Source organism: Pteronotus mesoamericanus, unplaced genomic scaffold, assembly GCF_021234165.1.
Source record: "Pteronotus mesoamericanus isolate MK-2021 breed Mesoamerican mustached bat unplaced genomic scaffold, CSHL_Meso_final contig_349, whole genome shotgun sequence".
Lineage (NCBI taxonomy): Eukaryota > Metazoa > Chordata > Mammalia > Chiroptera > Mormoopidae > Pteronotus > Pteronotus mesoamericanus.
Window position 1 is genome coordinate 14,755 of NW_026555138.1, and position 17,404 is coordinate 32,158.

The 17,404-nt window shown below is 67.8% G+C and overlaps 2 protein-coding genes and 1 long non-coding RNA gene across 4 annotated transcripts; 2 read left to right on the forward strand and 1 right to left on the reverse strand.

Moving 5' to 3' along the window:
- Positions 1 to 2,783: 2,783 nt before the first annotated feature.
- LOC129073141 (uncharacterized) lies at positions 2,784 to 7,197 on the reverse strand. The gene is made up of 3 exons (XR_008529414.1): positions 6,808 to 7,197; positions 6,351 to 6,641; positions 2,784 to 3,022 (listed from the first exon to the last, which is right to left on the reverse strand). It is a non-coding gene; the product is annotated as an uncharacterized LOC129073141 (long non-coding RNA).
- On the forward strand, positions 3,458 to 9,052 carry PIDD1 (p53-induced death domain protein 1). The gene is given in 16 exon segments (XM_054576820.1): positions 3,458 to 3,519; positions 4,198 to 4,577; positions 4,996 to 5,409; positions 5,766 to 5,975; positions 6,060 to 6,114; positions 6,261 to 6,472; positions 6,475 to 6,662; positions 6,778 to 6,957; positions 7,041 to 7,188; positions 7,301 to 7,436; positions 7,518 to 7,668; positions 7,752 to 7,875; positions 7,955 to 8,073; positions 8,146 to 8,259; positions 8,356 to 8,549; positions 8,794 to 9,052. Coding segments are annotated over 15 exon segments (2,808 nt in total). The 5' UTR covers positions 3,458 to 3,519; positions 4,198 to 4,273.
- Positions 9,053 to 11,586: 2,534 nt separating this feature from the next.
- SLC25A22 (solute carrier family 25 member 22) lies at positions 11,587 to 17,152 on the forward strand. 2 transcript variants are annotated; one of them, XM_054576814.1, is made up of 10 exons: positions 11,587 to 11,634; positions 12,547 to 12,688; positions 12,843 to 12,968; positions 13,157 to 13,212; positions 13,992 to 14,082; positions 14,721 to 14,839; positions 14,949 to 15,123; positions 15,213 to 15,367; positions 15,467 to 15,542; positions 15,630 to 17,152. In XM_054576814.1, exons 2-10 carry the CDS (start codon positions 12,669 to 12,671, stop codon positions 15,781 to 15,783), a joined length of 972 nt encoding a protein of 323 aa, XP_054432789.1. In that variant the 5' UTR covers positions 11,587 to 11,634; positions 12,547 to 12,668; the 3' UTR covers positions 15,784 to 17,152. The 2 variants fall into 2 exon arrangements, with proteins under 2 accessions (XP_054432789.1, XP_054432790.1); XM_054576815.1 differs by having other exon boundaries at positions 13,157 to 13,209.
- Positions 17,153 to 17,404: the final 252 nt, after the last annotated feature.

Here is a 17,404-nt window from a genome sequence, read left to right on the forward strand (position 1 = left end):
ATGACGTCACGACGCGTTCGGTCAATTAGGACGAGGGAGGAGCCATCATCCCGTCCAGGCTCTTAGCCGCTCCCGCAAAGGGGGAGTTCCGGGTCCGCCTTCTTATATAGTGGAGGACGAATGTCCCCAGAAACCCTGGGGCCGCAGAACGAAGCGGGGCGCGAGCTCCAGTGGACCGTTTTTCCAGGGCTTCCTGAATGCCACGCGAGGCGGGGGGGGGGGGGCGGTCCCTCCAAACTCCCAACATGCAGCGCGCCTGTGCGACAGCGGCCAATGCAGCCGGCACACTACAAATCCCATGGTGCACGGCTGCCGGAAGTGTAACTGCATTGCCTCCCGTGGGGACTGCACGTGGGCTTCACAGCGGCTGCGCAGGCTCCGCCGGCTGTGCTGGAACTGGCGGTTCCGGGCCGCACAGGCGCTCTGGGCCGGCTGACCCAGTGAGGTGGACGAGTCGCTCGTCTCACTCACGCCGCGGAACCGAACCGCCTGGGCCCAGCGGCTGCTCCTCTGCGGTGCTCTTCCTGTGTCGGCTCGAGACTGACCTCAGTGTGCATGCAGACGTCACCTGTCACTCATTCACTGCTCCGCGTCAGGGACCCTGCTTCCGCGCAACTTAAGTTCTAGTGCGACGACCCGCAAAATAAATAAACGAGGACGTCCCTGGTCGAGATAGACCCCGAAGTGACGAGGCAGTGACTTTGAGCTGAAAGATGGGAAGGAGCCGGGCTTGCTACAATCCAGGGCAAGCCCCAGGTCGAGGGCTGAGATGAAAAGGCCGGACCCCGGGCGGGTCCAGGGGCTGCAGCCCGCGCCTAACAGCAAAGCGCGCCCTCGCGCGTGGTGCGGCCAGCGCTGGGGTTAACGGCACCGCACACCGAGGCGGGCGCCGTCGCTGTCGCCGCCTTTGCCCCCGCTTTATAGAGGAGTCCAGGACGGAAAGGCTCACAGCCGGTCAGATGGCTGTGACGTGTCCCCTCCTTCCCTTCCACAGCCCCCCCTCGCTCCTCCTACAGCTGCCGGCCTGCTCCCTGTTTCCACGCCTCTGGTTCTATTTTGCTCGTTCGTTTTGTTCATTGCAGTCAGTAGGGAGGTGCCATGATTTTTATAAGTAGATAATAATACCTAAAATTTACCACTTCAACGATACAATTCAGTGGTATTTAGTACATTCACAGTGTTGTAAAACCCTCACCACCATCTCCTCCAGAGCTTTTTCATCTTCCCAAACTGCACTCTATTAAATAGGTCCCCCACCCCGCCCCCAGCTCCTGCGGCTTAGCATTTTACCTCTGTCTCCGCCGATCTGACTCCTCTAGGGACCGATGTGAGCAGAGTCATTTGGCATTTGTCCCTCTGTGTCTTTTTTTAAAGATACATTTTTTTCTAAAAAGTAACAAATAAAAAATATATAATCTTTATTATATTTTTCCATTACCATTTAGTCCCCTCATCCCCCTTCATGTCTGTTTTGTTTCACTCAGCGCAATGTCCTCAAGAGTCATCCATGTTGTAGCATGTGTCAGGTTTCTGTCCTTTTTTTTGGTTTAAATTCGTAATTGTTTATTCCATTACAGTTGTGCCAGCTTTCTCCCTCCCGCCCCCTCCCCACCTAGCCTGCCCCTCTGGCCCGCGCCTCTCCGGTGTCTGTGTCCATGGGTCAGTCCTACGTGCTCTTTGACGTGTCCCCTTCCCTCCCTTCCACAGCCGCCCCTCGCTCCTCCTACAGCTGCCGGCCTGCTCCCTGTTGCCACGCTTCTGGTTCTATTTTGCTCGTCAATTTGTTTTGTTCATTAGGTTGCTCTTACAGGTGAGATCACGCGGTCTTTGTCTCTCACCCCCTGGCTTATTTCATTTAGCATAATGCTCTCCAGGTCTACCCACGCTGTCGCAAAGAATAGGAGCTCCCTCTTTCTTTCTGCTGCATAGGATTCCATTGTGTGAATGTATCACGGCTTTTTGATCCACTCATTTACTGATGAGCACTTAGGCTGTTTCCAGCGCTTGGCTATTGCAAGTAACGCTGCTGCAGTGAACACTGGGGTGCATAGGTGCCTTTGAAGTGGTGTTTTGGGATTCTTAGGGTTCACCCCAAGCAGTGGAAATGCTGGGTCAAAAGAGTTCCATCTCTAGTTTTTGGAGGGAAGTCCATCCTGGTTTCCACAGCGGCTGCACCGTCTGCGTTCCCACCAGCAGTGCACGAGGGCTCCCTTTCTCCCCAACCTCGCCAGCACCCGCTGTTTGTGGATTTGGTTACAATGGCCATTCTGACCGGTGTGAAGTGGCATCTCATTGTGCTTTTAATTTGCATCTCTCTGATGATTAGTGATGCTGAGCATCGTTTCATGTCTGTGGGCCCTGTGTATGTCCTTCTCAGAGAAGTGTCTATTCATGTCCTTTGCCCATTTTTAAAAATATTTTTTAAAAGATTTTGTTTATTGCCCTGGCTGGTGTGACTCAGTGGACTGAGCGCCAGCTGGTGAATCAAAGGGTCGCCGGTTTGATTCCGAGTTGGGGCACTGGCCTGGGTTGTGGGCCAGGTCACCGGTAGGGGGCGCACAAGAGGCACCCACACATGGATGTTTCTCTTTCTCCCTCCTTTCCCTCTGTCTAAAAGTAAATAAATTAAATCTTTTTTAAAAGGTTTAAAAAAAAGAGAGGGGAACCCAGGCATGTGCCCTGACTAGGAATCGAACCAGCGACCCTTTGGTTCGCAGGCTGGTGCTCAGTCCACTGAGCCGCACCAGCAGGGCCAGAGCTCCTGCTCCTGAGTGAAAGTGGGGTGAAGGAGCACCGGTGGGGAGGCTCTCTGGTGTGAGGGTCTCGGGCCGGCACCACCTGCGTGGCCTTGGGCAAACTGATCTCTTGGAGCCTCCTCTTCCTCCCTGGTGAGATGGGAACGCAGGTGGAAGGAGGCAGCACGCGGGCAGGCCTCCTGTTTGCTGGGCCACCGACCTGCGTCGTAGGATCGTTCTAGCTGGCGCCCAGTCCCTGCAGGGCCGGAGAGCACACCCTGGGCTGGCTGGGGAAGGACAGACACACTCTCAGAGCTCTGGCGTCTGGCAAGGGGTGGGTGTTAGGCAGGAGATGCGGTCAGTCCCCAAAGCCCGCGGCCGCCCGAGATGGCACCAGCTCACTGAATCCCGCGTCCGGAAACGCACGGCCCCAGAGCGGAGCGAGCCTGGGGCCCAGACCTCGAAAAGGGCGGGAAGCGCGAACGCAACGCGGGCTTCCCTGTGGGGCGGCCTGGACGGCGCGGCCCGACGCAGACTCAGGAAGCTGGGGAGCAGCTGGGCGGGCGGCGAAGCAGATGGGGCTGGCGTCCGCGTCTCCAGGGCTGCAAGCCCGGCGCGGGAAGGCGGGTTGAGGCGGGATCCTGAGGCCTTGACCCCAGGGGCGGGGCCGGAGGGGGCGGCGCCGGAGTCCCAGCCCGCCCGGAAGCGCGCCAGCCGGCGGCAGCCCGGGTGCGTAGAGCGCGCCGGCCGGCTGCGGGCCCGCGCCAGCCCGGAGGGAGCGCAGGTACGCGCAGTGGGGACGGCGGAGTTGGGGGAGTGTGGTGTGCGCTCTCCGGGCCGGGACCGGCGCTAAGGCCTCCTGAGCCCCGAACGCGCCCTGCACCTCCCTCCGCTGCCGCCGTGGAGTGACCTGGACGGCGGGAAGAGCCCTCCTCCAAGCGTCAGGGAGTGGGGTGCAGTGTCTCAGACCCCAGGTCCCCTCTCTCACATCCGCCTCTGTGGCACACTTGGGCACCATCACTCAATGCCTGGGACACTGCCCCCACGTGGCAGATGAGAGTCCTTTAGGGACCTCCTGTCAAAGCTTTTGAGTGTGCACGTGGGCGGCGGGGCTGGACCCGGGACTCTTACCCAGAGAGTGGGGAGGGAGGGAGGGAGGGACGGAACAGCCAGGGTGACCTGACCGCTCTGGAGCCCCTTGACCAAATTCCCAGAATTGGTCTGTGAAGCCTCCCACCTCCTTCGTCCCCCTAGCAGGTTCCCAGGCTCTGGCCGCCCTCCCCACCCGCCCTGGGGGTCCCATTCTGCAGCCCCATTTCCACCTCAATCTGCCCAGCCCAGGCGCAGGGATCTGTGGGCCAGCTGGCCAGGCCCAGGGGCGCCCCCAGCCAAGTCCCTGTCCCCCTAGCCGGGAGGAGGGTCCAGCGCCACTCTTTCCCCTTTGCTCACTCTGGCAGTGCAGCCTCTCTGGGCCCTGCCTGAGCAGGCCTGCCTGGCAGGCTGGGACATGCCTGGCCCCCGGGGCCTGCCGGTGGGCGATGGCTGCGGCGGAGGGGGAGCTGGAGCCCCAGGTGGCGGCTGCCGAAGATGCTGCAGGAGATGCTGCAGACGCTGTGGATGCGAGTCTGGGGGCGCACCTTCTCCCTGCCGGGAACCGGCTGAGCTTGGACCTGTACCCTGGGGGCTGCCGCCGGCTGCTGCACCTGTGCGCCCAGCAGACCCCTCGGCTGCTGGAGGTGGAGTTCCTGCAGCTGAGTGGCCACGAAGACCCTCGGCTGCTGGAGGCCACGCTGGCTCGGGTGCCGGAGAGCCTGCCGCGCCTCCGGTCCCTGGTCATCAGAGGTGAGCCCCGCCTAGTCCCAGCCCTGTCCCACCTCCATCTCTAGCTCCTGCTGCTGCATCTGGCCCTCAGAGGTAAACCCCAGCCCCAGTCCCCACCATGGGTCTCTGTTCCGCGGCACCCGGCCCTCTGCCTGCAGGGCGACGCGGGCTGAGCGCCCGGGCCCCGAAGCGGCCCGGTGGGGTCTCCCGGCGGACTCCAGCGTGCATGTCTTTCCGGGGCGGGCGTGGGTGCGGGCTGCCAGCTGAGATAAGCCTTCGGTCTCGTCCCTGCCTCTTTCCATCTGCCAGTCTGGGTTGGGCAGACCCGGGGGTCTGTGCCCCCCCCCCCCCCGCGTGCAGCTCCTTCGCCGCGTCCCTGGCGGGCGGGGCCAAGCGGGCCCTTGGGGCTGAGGCCCCCATCTGCCTTCCACCCTCCCAGGCGGACAGCACTGGGATGTGCAGGGTGCCCGCCTCCGGGGCTCTCTGGCCGCGCTGCCCGCCGGCCTGAGCAGCCTGGCCTGCCTGGTCCACCTGGATCTGAGCTTCAACAGCCTGGAGACCCTGCCGGCCTGCGTCCCACAGATGTGTGGCCTGGGCGCCCTCCTGCTCTCTCACAACCACCTCTCAGAGCTGCCCGAGGCCCTGGGGGCCCTCTCTGCCCTCACCTTCCTTTCTGTGACTCACAACCGCCTGCGGACGCTGCCCACGGCCCTGGGAGCCCTGTGCTCCCTGCAGCGCCTTGACCTCTCTGAGAACCTCCTGGACACTCTGCCCCCGGAGATCGGCAGCCTGCGCAGCCTCGAGGAGCTCAGCCTGGCCTCCAACCGGCTGCAGAGCCTCCCGGCCTCCCTTGGTGAGCACCAGCCCCATCCCCCTCAGCTCCCGGGGCCTGCCGGGGAGTGCCCCTCAGCCACTGCCCGGCCTGCACTCACGTGGGCCCCCTCGTCCCCCGCCAGGCCCCTGCCCACACAGGCTTGGCCTGCCTTCGAGCCCCAACTCTTCTCGGGCAGCCCTTGTTTGCCGCCGCTTCCCCGCCCCTGGAGGCTCCCTGCTCAGGCGCGCCTGACTCTCTGAGTGCGGCCATGGGGCAGCGACTGGAAGGGCTTCCTGGGAGGCCCCGGCATGAGCGACCCGGCCTGGCCCGGCGCTCCAGGGCGGGGGTGGCCCTGAGTGGTCCTCTGCTGGCCCTGAGCTGGCGCCTGCCCACAGCGGAGCTGCGTTCCTTGCGGTTCCTTGTCCTGCACAGCAACCTTCTGGCCTCAGTGCCTGCCGGCCTGGCCCGCCTCCCGCTGCTCGCCCGGCTGGACCTGAGGGACAACCAGCTCCGGGAAGTGCCCCCCGAGCTGCGAGACGCCCCCTTTGCGCGCCTGCAGGGGAACCCCCTGGGCGAGCCCCTGCCAGACTCCTGCAGTCCCCCAGGTAGGCTTGCTGCGGGGGAGGGACAGGCTGCGGTCAGGGCACAGGAGCCGTCCCCACGCTAACCGCCCTTCTGCGCTCCCGCAGGGACACCCGTGGCCGGGGAAATGCCCAGACTGTTCCTCACCTCAGACTTCGACAGGTGTGGGCGGGGCGGGAGGAGCGGCTGGCCACCCTGTGCGCGCCGGACAGCTTGCCTGTGCTCGGGGGCTTTCCGGGTCCCAGGACGCCAGGCTCCGCCACGCAGGCCGCTCGGGGTCTGACCCGATGCCGCCCTGTCTCACTCAGCTTCCCCGTGACCCCCCACGGCTGCTCTGTGACCCTGGCCTGCGGCGCCCGCCTGCAGTTCCCGGCTGGGGCCACCGCACACTCTCTCACCATCCGCTATCGCCTGTGGCCGCCGGAGCCGCGCCTCGTCCCCCTGGGTCCCCACGACTCCCTGCTCAGTGCTGTCCTGGAGCTGCAGCCCCACGGGGTGGCCTTCCAGCAGGCACGGCCGGAGCGGGCAGGGCGGGTGCAGAGGGGCCCGGCTGGGCCAGGAGCTGACCCGCCCTCACCCCGCAGGACATCGGCCTGTGGCTGCTCTTTGTGCCGCCGCGGGCCCGGCGCTGCCGGGAGGTGGTGGTGAGGACCCGGAGTGGCCACAGCTGGAGTGACCTGGAGACCCACCTGGAGAAAGAGACACCGAAGGTGAGGGCCCTGCAGGCCTGGGGCCGTGGCTCGGCCTGGACCCTGCGCCCTGCCCCCCGTCCCCTGCAGGAGGCTCAGCCCTGACTCCGACCCCCGTCTGACCCCGCCCCCCCAGCGGCTCTGGGCCCACTGCCAGGTACCCCACTTCTCGTGGTTCCTTGTGGTTTCACGCCCTGTGTCCAACGCCTGCCTGGTGCCACCGGAGGGGAAGTTGCTGTGGTCCTCGGGGCATCCTGGGGTCAAGGTCACATTCCCTCCTGGAGCCACCGAAGAGCCTCGTCCGGTCCACATGCAGGTACAGGCCAGGCGGCCGGCAGGGCGGCGGGTGGCGCCTCACGCAGCGCACCGCAGGCAAGCGTGTGGACCCGCCCGCCCCAGGTGGTGCAGACGCCGGCCCGAGAGCTGCGGGCCCTGCTGGGGGAGGCCGAGGCCGCCGCGAGCCCCCTGCTGGGCCTCTCCCAGCGCGGTCCCCCCGGCTTTCTCCGCCCAGTCACCGTGCAGCTGCCCTTGCCTCCCGGTGTCACAGGTGAGAGGCGCCTGGGCGGCCTAGCGGGCTTGTGGTGGGGGCGGGGGGGGGCAGTGCTGGGGGGCGGAGCCCCGCGGAGAGGCCTCAGCCGGGGGCCCCCTCCCGTGCCCAGGCCAGAGTCTGGACCGCAGCCGCCTGCACCTGCTGCGCGGGGCTCCGCCGGCCGTCACCTGGGACGACATCACGGCTCAGGTGGTGCTGGAGCTCACCCACCTGTACGCTCGCTTCCAGGTCACACACTTCTCCTGGTCAGTGCCCCTCCGGTTTCCTCTGCCCCCTCCCTGGCCCGCCCCCTCCGTGTACCGCCCCCCTGACCCCCGCCCTCCCAGGTACTGGCTCTGGTACACCACCAAGACCTGTGTGGGGGACCTGGCGCGGAAGGCCTGGCAGCGGCTGCGGCTGCACCGTGTGAACCTGATCGCACTGCAGAGGCGCCGGGACCCCGAGCAGGTCCTGCTGCAGTGCCTGCCCCGCAACAAGGTGGGGCCGCAGGGCGGGGGTGGCCACGTCGGTGCGGGGGTGGCTGCCAAGCGTTGGGCCCTGAGCTGGCGGGTGCCCCCCAGGTGGACACCACCCTGCGGCGGCTGCTGGAGCGGTACCGCGGCCCCGAGCCCTCGGACACGGTGGAGATGTTCGAAGGCGAGAAGTTCTTTGCCGCCTTTGAAAGAGGCATCGACGTGGATGCCGGTAGGACCCCCCCACCCCGCCCCTGGAGGGGGCCCTGGGGCCGCCCCCAGGCCCCTGCTGAGCCCGCCTCCGCCCCCAGACCGCCCGGACTGCGTGCAGGGCCGACTGTGCTTCGTGTTCTACTCGCACCTGAAGAACGTGAAGGAGGTGTACGTGACCACCGCCCTGGACCGGCAGGCGCAGGCCGTGCGGGGCCAGGTGGGCCAACGGGGTAGGGCCCCCAGGCTGCCGGGCTGAGGCCGGGGCACTGACCCGTCTCATCCCACCCAGGTGTCCTTCTATCGGGGAGCCGTGCCCGAGGAGGTGCCCGCGGAGGCTGAGGCAGCCCGGCAGAGGAAGGGCGCAGACGCCCTGTGGATGGCCACTCTGCCCATCAAGCTGCCGGTGAGGCCCGGGGTGGGGGATGGTGGGGTGACGGGAAGGCATGGAGTGAGGTTGGGGAGCAGAGGCCAGGGCTCACCGCATCTCTTCTCCCCACAGAGGCTGCGGAGGTCCGAGGGGCCGGGGGCGGGCCTCTCCCTGGCACCTCTGAACCTGGGCGATGCCGAGACCGGCTTCCTGACCCAGAGCAACCTGCTGAATCTGGCCGGGCGCCTGGGCCCTGACTGGCCGGCCGTGGCCCTGCGCCTGGGCCTGTCCTACCAGGAGCTGCAACGCATCCGCCATGACTTCCGGTGGGTTCCTTTGAGGCTCCTGCTGCTGCTGCCGCTGTGGGCCAGCCTCAGGCCTGGCCTAGCAGGGGCTGGCCCAAGTTCCCGCCAGGGCAGGTGGGGGCAGGGCAAACAGGCAGGGACAGGGTGGTCTGGCCCCATCTGGCCCAGGGAGCAGGCAGCCCACCCTGGCAGGGGGAGCTGGTGGCCGAGTGTGGCGGGTGGTCCCGGGCTGGGCCTCTCAGTCATGGAGGCCCCTTCTCCCCAGGGACGACCTGGACGGGCAGATCCGTCACATGCTCTTCTCGTGGGCTGAGCGCCAGGCCGGGCAGCCAGGGGCCGTGGGGCTCCTAGTGCAGGCCCTGGAGCAGAGTGACCGGCGGGATGTGGCCGAAGAGGTGCGGGCCATCCTGGAGCTTGGCCGCCACAAGTATCAAGATGGCATCCGTCGCACCAGCCTTGCCGCCGGGGACCTTGCCTCCTCTGGGCCTTCCGCCCCACAGTCCCCGGAGCCGGCCCAGGCCTAGACGGCCCCCGTCTGCCTGGGGCTGGCTGCCGCTGGGCTCCGGCCGGTGCTCAGAGGCCCCCGCTTTCAAGCCTTCCCTGTGTGTGGGGACAGTGGCCTCTCATGTGTAACAAACATGCACTTCATCTGGTTGCCATCTCAGAACTCAGCTGGTTTGTTGGGTGGACGTCAGAGGCCTGGCACCTTCGGGGAAAAGCCCTTGCGCACAGACCCACGGCCCCCTTGTGTGTCGGGCACCTGCTGCTGTTCTGGTGTCCTGTGAGGCAGAGGAGCCCCGGCTACAAAGTAATGTTTGCAGCACCTTCGATACAAAGTCACTTGCGTGCGCAGTTGTGCATCCGCCCTGTTGGCTGGAACATCCCCGTCTCCTCCAAGCACTTGAGGCCTGATCGCCTCTCCCGTAGGATGCCCTGGTCCCCGCGCTGCCTGCCAGCCGCTGGCCCAACAGGGCTCATCCCGGGGGTCCTCACCCATGCAGGGGCGCCAGGGGTGACCGACGTGTGGGCCAGCGCGCAGGCTGGCGCGGCCTGCAGCCCAGGCGGGAGCAGTGGCCGCGCCGGCCGGGAGGGGGAGCTGGAGCCCGCGTGCTGCCGCAAGGCCGGGGGTGGGGGTAGCGGGGCGGGGGGCGGGGCGCGCACCGCGGTGGCGCGGACGCACTTTGGCAGCCTGCGCGCGGCGTCGGGGAGGCGAGCGCGGCGGCGGCGGCGGCGGCGGCGGAGCGGTGAGTGCCCGGCGGCCGCCCCCTTACCCTCAGCCAACCAGAGTGCGTCCGGCTGGGAGCAAGGGGCGCCAAAGCGGCCCAGGGAGGTGACAGCTGCCCAAACAGGGCGGCTCTGGTGGGGCCCCGGCAGGCGATGCTCGGATCCACGGCCGCCGGGTGGGGGAGGCCGCGCCCTACCCGGGCGGCAGCGAGCGCGCTCCCCGTGCACACGTGTCCCCGCGGGGTGGTTGCTCCGCGGGGCCGGAGCCCTGGGCACCGAGACCGGGCGGGTGTGGCGGCGGGGGGGCCGGCACACGTGGGAGTCCGCCGTACGTGTGTGGACACGTGCGTAGCTGGAGTCGCCATCGCCTGGCAAGGGACAGCATGGCCGTGTGTGGCCGGTTCGGACCTGTCCAGCAGGACAGAGGGTGAGCCGCCCCCTGCGGACGGAGTCCACGATCCCCACCGGTTCTGCGGGACGGGGCGGGGGGCCTCAGCAGCCGGCAGGACGGAAAGCGCATCGGGGGGAAGGGACTGGGGAGACCGAATAGGGGCCTTCTGACCCTTAGTCCCACCGCTGGCTTTTCTGGGGAGTGGGGGAGCTTAGGGCTGCACTTGTGGGAGGTTTTACTTGGGGACCAGGAAACAGAAAAACGTCCTACAGCTTGCCTGCCCTTCCGCTCACCTGGCTGGCCAAACAGAGGGGTGGACAGCCAAGGTCACCAGTCTGGCCTGGCTGGGGCTTCCATGGCAACGGGGAGCACAGGCAGGGCCCTCCACAGTGGGCTCTGAGCAGAAGCAGGGGTGGGGAGTGCGGGGTCTATCCAGAGAGCCCCCGGACTCCCGCTGTTGCTGCCTGGCTTCCCTGAGGGACCCTGCCTGCCTTCTCAGGCTTGGAAGCTGCGGCCTCCAGCCTGCCTCTCCCCACCGTAGGTGGTCTGTCTGACCTCAGGACCCCCATCACTGAGCCCAGACAGGAAGTGGGGTCTGGGGATGCCCAGGAAGGAGGGCAGGGTGAGACCTGGGAGCTGGGACACTGTCCCTGCACACCCGAGGGCCTGGGGCCGCAGAGAGAGCTGCCCACGGCCAGTCTGCCCCTGGGGGGCGGGGGCGGGAGGTCAGGGTAAAAATCAGAGACCGCGGCTGGGGCGCAGAGAAGCAGGCCCGTGCAGCCCTGGGCCCCGGGGGGTGTGCCCGCGGGGGGCTTGGCAGGGCCGCAGCCGTGGGAGTGCCAGCCCTCCTGACCTCCGGACCTGTGGGCGCCCGTGGCCTCTGAGACCCAGCCGCTCCTGCCCCGGACTTTCCTGCGCACAGCAGTGTCTTCTCCTGCCCCCGTGCCAGGTCTCCCCGACATGCACTCCCCAGTGGCCACACCGGTCCCGCAGACACAAGTGGGTGCAGACACCCCCCTCCCCATTTCCCAGCAGAGGTGGCGTTGGGGTCCAGGGCGGGGGGGCACCTGAGCACAGACAGCACCATCCTCAGGGAACCAAGGGCCCTAGACAGGGCCAGCCTGCAAGCTGCAGACAGGAACGCACGGGGCACCCAGGGGCTCGGGGCCAGGGGCTCGCATCCCTGTGGGCGGGTGGCCCACTTGGCTGGGTCTGCCTGTGTCAGACCCGCTGCCCTGCGGGCTGAGGCTGCGGGAGGCCCCTCACGCCCCTGCTCCTCCGTCCTGCTGGGCGGCAGCAGGGAACCTCTCGGCCTCCGAGAAAGAGAAAGTCCCTCCCCGCCCAGCTCCCCCTCCCTCCCCCCCGCCTGCCCACGGGCCAATCCCTGTCGCTGGCACCTCCCTCAGCCACTAGAGCTCCTCCGAGAGCTGGAGGCTGCGGTCCCAGAGCCGGGCTCTGAGCCTCCCTGAGCAGACGGAGCCGAGCCTCCCGGTGAGCAGAGGGGGCGCCCGGATGGGGCTGCGGAGGCGGCCCCCGTGGGGGTGGATGTTGTGCTGGGTGGTCGGGGGGCCAGCCTGACCTGGGAAAGCTAAGGTGAAGGTCACCAGTCCTGAGAGGAGCCCCGGGGCGAGCCCGGCGGGTGACTGGGTGGCCGCGCTGCGGGTACAAGCTGGTGGCAGGTGGACTCGGGGTGGCCCCCACAGCGCACTTTTTTTTGGCTGTGCCCCCACAAGCAGTCCCGTGGGTCGACTCTGGGCCGCGAGCCCTGCCCCTAGAGAGGGGTCCCCTCTGCCTCCATCCTAGGGTGGATGGTGGGGGCTAAGCACAGGGAGCCTCCGAGGGTCAGCTGCCGCCTCTCGGCCACCCCTCCCCTCTGCCCCCACACCCCTGAAGCTCCCAGAGGTCCTGGCCGATGATGGGGTCTTGTGCGTGTCTGTCTGGGAATGCAGTGGGAGGGAGGGGTGCAGAGGAGGGCAGGGGCAGGGCTGAGTGTGGGCGAGCAGGGTGCCTCTCCCGGGGAGGGGGCCTCTGCTCAAGGGTGGGTCGGCCACTGCAGCCCAGTCCTGGGTTGAGGTGACTCACCCAGCTGGCAAACTGTCCCCTTCCTGTCAGCCCCTGCCCCCCCCCCCCCCCGCACCTGGCCCTTTAAAGATGGCTCTCTGGGTGCACGTGAGCGTGAACGTGAGTGAGGAGCCGGAGGACGCTGCCACAGGGGGCCTCCAGGGGAGTCTGCGTGGCCAGTGCCTCCCCAAGAGCTGCGCCCCGGGCCACCCTGATGCTTCTCTGGCCTGGGTGGCGCGCAGGGCCCCTCAAAGATCTCAGGGGGGTTTGGGGGAGCCTGTTCCTGTGCCGTGCTTGAGTGGTCCACCCACCCCCGCCAATACCAGCCCCTCTTCCTTCTAGGACAGGAGGTGCTTTTGAAATTCCCAGCCAGTGGCGGACCACCCTCCCGCCCAGTCCCACCCTCCTCCTCCACCTGCCCCGCAGGCCTCCGCCCCTCCTCCAGCTGGGTGCGCTCCAACCAGATGGCTGATAAGCAGATCAGGTCAGAAAGCTGCCCTACCTTCGACTGGGCCCCACCCGGCCCTTGCCCCCGGCCCTTGTCCCCCGGCCCTTGCCCCCAGCCCTTGCCCCCGACCCTTGCCCCCGACCCTATGGCCAAGGAGTCGGAGGCGCTGACGCTCCCTCCGCCCACACAGCCTGCCTGCCAAGCTCGTCAATGGCGGCATCGCGGGGCTGATCGGGGTCACCTGCGTGTTCCCCATCGACCTGGCCAAGACAAGGCTGCAGAACCAGCAGAATGGCCAGCGGATGTACAGCAGCATGTGAGCGCGTCCGGCGGGTGGGGGTCCAGACCGTGTGACGTGGGGACAAGGTGGGGTCAGGACAGGCTCAGGGGCTGACCTCTGTGCACCCCCAGTCTTCACAAAAGCAATGGAAGCAAGGGCGGGCGTGGGGAGCGCGTGGCTGGGCCCCGGGCCCGCCCCCAGCTCACCCCTTCCTGTGGCCGCAGGTCCGACTGCCTCATCAAGACCATCCGCTCAGAGGGTTACTTCGGCATGTACCGTGGTGAGCTCCGGACGGGGCAGGCCTGGGCAGCCCCTCCCACCAAAGTGCCTGGGGGACAGGTGGGAAGGTGGGGCAGGGCCGCAGGCCTGGGCGTGCTGTGCGAGTGTGGGCCCCGTGGCATGGGCCGTCCGCCGGGCCGGGCCTGGCCCTGGGTGCTGGAGCTGGGGGCGGCGGACGGCAGGGCGGGATCTCTGGGGAGTGGCAGCCCTCAGCACCCCACCTTTCCTGGGCATCACCCCCCATCCCTCACTTGCTGCCAGCGCCTCGCGTGGCAGGACACCGTCCCAACCACAGTGGCTGCAGCCTCCTCCCGTGGGGACAGGCAGGGCCCTCTGTGTTGGGAGGCTGGCAGGGGGGTGCCGCGGGGCTGGAGGCAGCTCCAACAGTCCCCAAGCCTGGATTTGCCCAGAGGCTGTGCAGCCCGAGCCAAGAGGCCAGGAGGGGCTTGCTGTTGCCACACCCCTGCCCAGCTCCGGCCCACCAGGCTGACGCAGCCTTGTATGCTGGCATCCTCTCGCCCAGCGCCCCTGCCATCGTGAACCCTTTCCATCCCGGAGGGAGGGGTCCCTCTCGGGGAGGGTGGGCAGAGGGCCCGGAGGCGGCAATGCCCTGTCCCTGCCTGGGAGCCCTGCCCCGCCTGGCACCGATGTGGGTGAGAGGGCAGGAGGCGGCAGCCAAGAGCCGGCTGGGGCAGAGCCGTGCCCGCTGTGAAGCCGGTGCTGGCCGAGAGCCTCCCGAGCCCTGACCCGCCCGGGCCTCTCGCGCTGTGCGCCCCGCAGGAGCCGCCGTGAACCTGACCCTCGTCACGCCGGAGAAGGCCATCAAGCTGGCCGCCAACGACTTCTTCCGATATCAGCTCTCCAAGGACGGGTGAGGGGCTTGGCCCTGCCAGCTGGTTAGGGGGAGGGGTCTGTGCCCCTCCAGACCAAGGACAAAGGCTCTGTCCCCCCGCCCCCCCCCCGCCACTGCCCCTCACCTTGACCTTGCAGGGCCTCCCTTTCCCACTGCTGCTTCTCCCTCCTCTGTCCCTCGCCTCGTCCTCTCCCTCTGTCCTTCCTGGACTGTCCCGCCCCCGGCACTGGGCGGGGCGAGGCAGACGCTGCGTCCCGTGCCCCGGCCCCAGGCGTCCTGGGCTCTGGGCCCTGGGCTCTGGGCCGCGGCCTGCCGCCCCTTGTAGGAGGGGTTTGGGGCACTGTCACAGAGCGGGGGCTGAAAGCATCAGCCCTTGAGGCACCCGAGACCCCCGAGCTTCTCCATTTGTCTTTGCTGGAGTGTGGCCCCGCTGTCCTTCCCTGTTCCCGTGCCCGCAGTGGAGCCACCTGCCTGTTGGGCTCAGCGCCCTCGCCAGAGGGCCCGGCGGGGTGCTCCAGGCTGGAGGGAGCTGTGCGCCCGCCCCCCCAGGGCTGCGTCTGCCTCTGCTGCCCCCCTCACCCCCGCTCCTTGCAGCAGGCTGCCCCCTGGGCGGCAGGGGCTCTGACTCAGGCCGCGGCCCGCTCCCTCCGCTGCAGGCAGAAGCTGACCCTGTTCAAGGAGATGCTGGCGGGCTGCGGGGCCGGCACCTGCCAGGTGATCGTCACCACCCCCATGGAGATGCTGAAGATCCAGCTTCAGGACGCAGGCCGCATCGGTGAGCGTGGGGAGCGCAGCCCCGGGGTGGGGCGGCAGCCGGGCCCTGTCCCCTGCTGCTGTCTTGCACTTGGAGGGAGAGCCAGCGGGCCTGTCCCCTTCCTCCCCAGCCGCCCAGAAAAAGATACTGGCTGCCCAGGCTCAGCTCTCAGCACGGGGGGGCGCCCAGCCCTCGGTGGAGGCGCCGGCCCCGCCCCGGCCCACGGCCACCCAGCTCACCCGGGACCTGCTCCGGACCCATGGCATCGCCGGCCTCTACAAGGGCTTGGGGGCCACACTGCTCAGGTGGGGGGGTCGGTGGGGGCGGAGGGCGGGCGGGCGGAGGGAGGCACCCGCCCTGCCGCCCAGTCACCCGCCGCCACCCCCGCCTGCAGGGACGTCCCCTTCTCCATCGTCTACTTCCCCCTCTTTGCCAACCTGAACCAGCTGGGCCAGCCGGCCTCCGGGGAGAAGTCCCCTTTCTACGTGTCCTTCCTGGCGGGCTGCGTGGCTGGGAGTGCGGCCGCCGTGGCCGTCAACCCCTGTGATGGTCAGTGCGCAGGCTTGGGCCTCCGGCGGGGGCTGGGGGTGGCAGGGGTGGGGTGGGGGGGAGCGGACCCCCCACGCTGACCTGCACGCCTCCCTGCAGTTGTGAAGACGCGGCTCCAGTCCCTCCAGCGCGGGGTCAATGAGGACACCTACTCGGGGTTCCTGGACTGTGCCAGGTGGGCGCGGTGCCTCAGGAGGCGGGGGCGCGGGGCTGCAGGGCCACGGGGGAGGCCGGCACCAGCTCTGACCCCCTGTTTCCACAGGAAGATCCTGCGGAACGAGGGTCCCTCAGCCTTCTTGAAGGGCGCCTACTGCCGTGCCCTGGTCATCGCCCCGCTGTTTGGCATCGCGCAGGTGGTCTACTTCCTGGGCATCGCCGAGACCCTGCTGGGGCTGCTGCAGCACCCCCAGCCCTGAGCCCGGGCCCTCCGCGCCCGCACCGAGCAGGACCAGAGTGGGGCTGAGGCCGGGCAGCCTGCCCAGGATGGAGCCAGGGAAGGTCTCCCTCGCCGCCCCCGGCCCGGACGGCGGGGGGGGGGCGGGCAGCGGGCAGAGGAAGGGGTGCAGGGCCCCCACACGCGGACACCGAGGGGTCCTGCCTGCACAACCACTGGGATCAATGGGTGTTATTTATGTAGAAACCACAGAAACCTTTACATTCCTGGGGCCCGCGCTGCTCCAGCTCCAGCCTGGCCCGGACACCCCAGGGACAGAGCTGGTCTCTGAGCTGGGGGCTCCCCCCAGGCGTGGGCTGGGCAAGGTGGACCTTTCCCTCCAGGCCGCCGGCCCGCCCCCGGGGCGTGGCCCCGAGTCCACAGAGGGGACCCTGCACAAACCTATTTATTAACTCGCTGAGCACGAGTGGCTCTGCCCAGCCTCCCGCTGCTGCTCTTCTCTCCTTGGCCAGCCTTGCAGGGGCATCGGGGTCTCCTGCCCCCCCATCTTGAGTCAGGGATCCCAGGTGGGGCGTCTGACTCCCAGGGAGCCCCCACCCCAGCTGTTGGACCCAGCAGTCCTCCTTGGGGGCCCCTGCCCCACCCCAGGCTGGGGGCCCAGAGCATTTGCACATGCGAGTGCTTTGTGGAACTGGTTGTGGCCTTCAGCTGGCCTGGCCCCTCTGACATGGGGCTGAGGGGGGCGGGGGGCTGCTGCCCGCCCTTCCCACGTGGCCAGGCAGCCTGTGTGTGTGTGTGTGTGTGTGTGTGTGTGTGTGTGTGCGCGCGCGCGCGCGCCAGTGCACGTGTGCACTCTAGGCTCCCCACTGACCCTGCCAGGAAACTTGGTTTAGTCTGGCTCCTTTCCTGAGACTGGCACCGCGGGTCTGCTGTTGGCCAGGGGAAGGGCGAGCATGAAGACCAGTAGGGAGCCTGGGCACCTGCTCTGCTCGCGGGGGTGCGGGGCCAGGAGCTGCCTCTTCAGAGTCCACCCTGCTCGCTGGCCCTCTGCTCAAAGCCCCTGACCACACTCCGCGCTGCGCCCTCCCGACCTCCAGGCCCATCCGTGTGAACTGAGGCAGGCTCCGCTGCCCTGCCCGCCCCACCCCCACCCTGCCACGTGATCGTGTTGGTGACTGGTCCTGACGTGCTGGTGCTGTGTCCCTGTGTCCCCGTCCCAGGCCTCTGAGGAGGCCCCTTCCCAGTGACACTACCTGGGGCTAAGGCCTAGCCCCCAGCTCACGGTTGTCCCCATCACATCTGTACCCCTGGAAGCTGCTGCTGCTGCTTACAGATTTATATTTTTTTCCTTTGGAGGAGTTTGAAGAAGTGACTTTTTGTGTCTTGTCATGTAAGAAGATAAATAAATATTCTAAGTAGATGTGCGCTCTCCGAGACTCTGTTAGGGGCGGGAGTGGGGGAGGAAAGCGCCCTCTGCCTGCGCCTGCAGGGGTCCGGAGGAGTCGCTCCGGACTCCCGCGCGGCTTGGGTGGGGCTGCGGGAGGGCGGCCGTTGACCCTCGCGGCCTGACCTAAACCACCCTTGGGACTGAAGGCGGGGCTGGGCTCGGGCCCCAGACCCGCCTGCGGCCCCGGCGCAGCGCT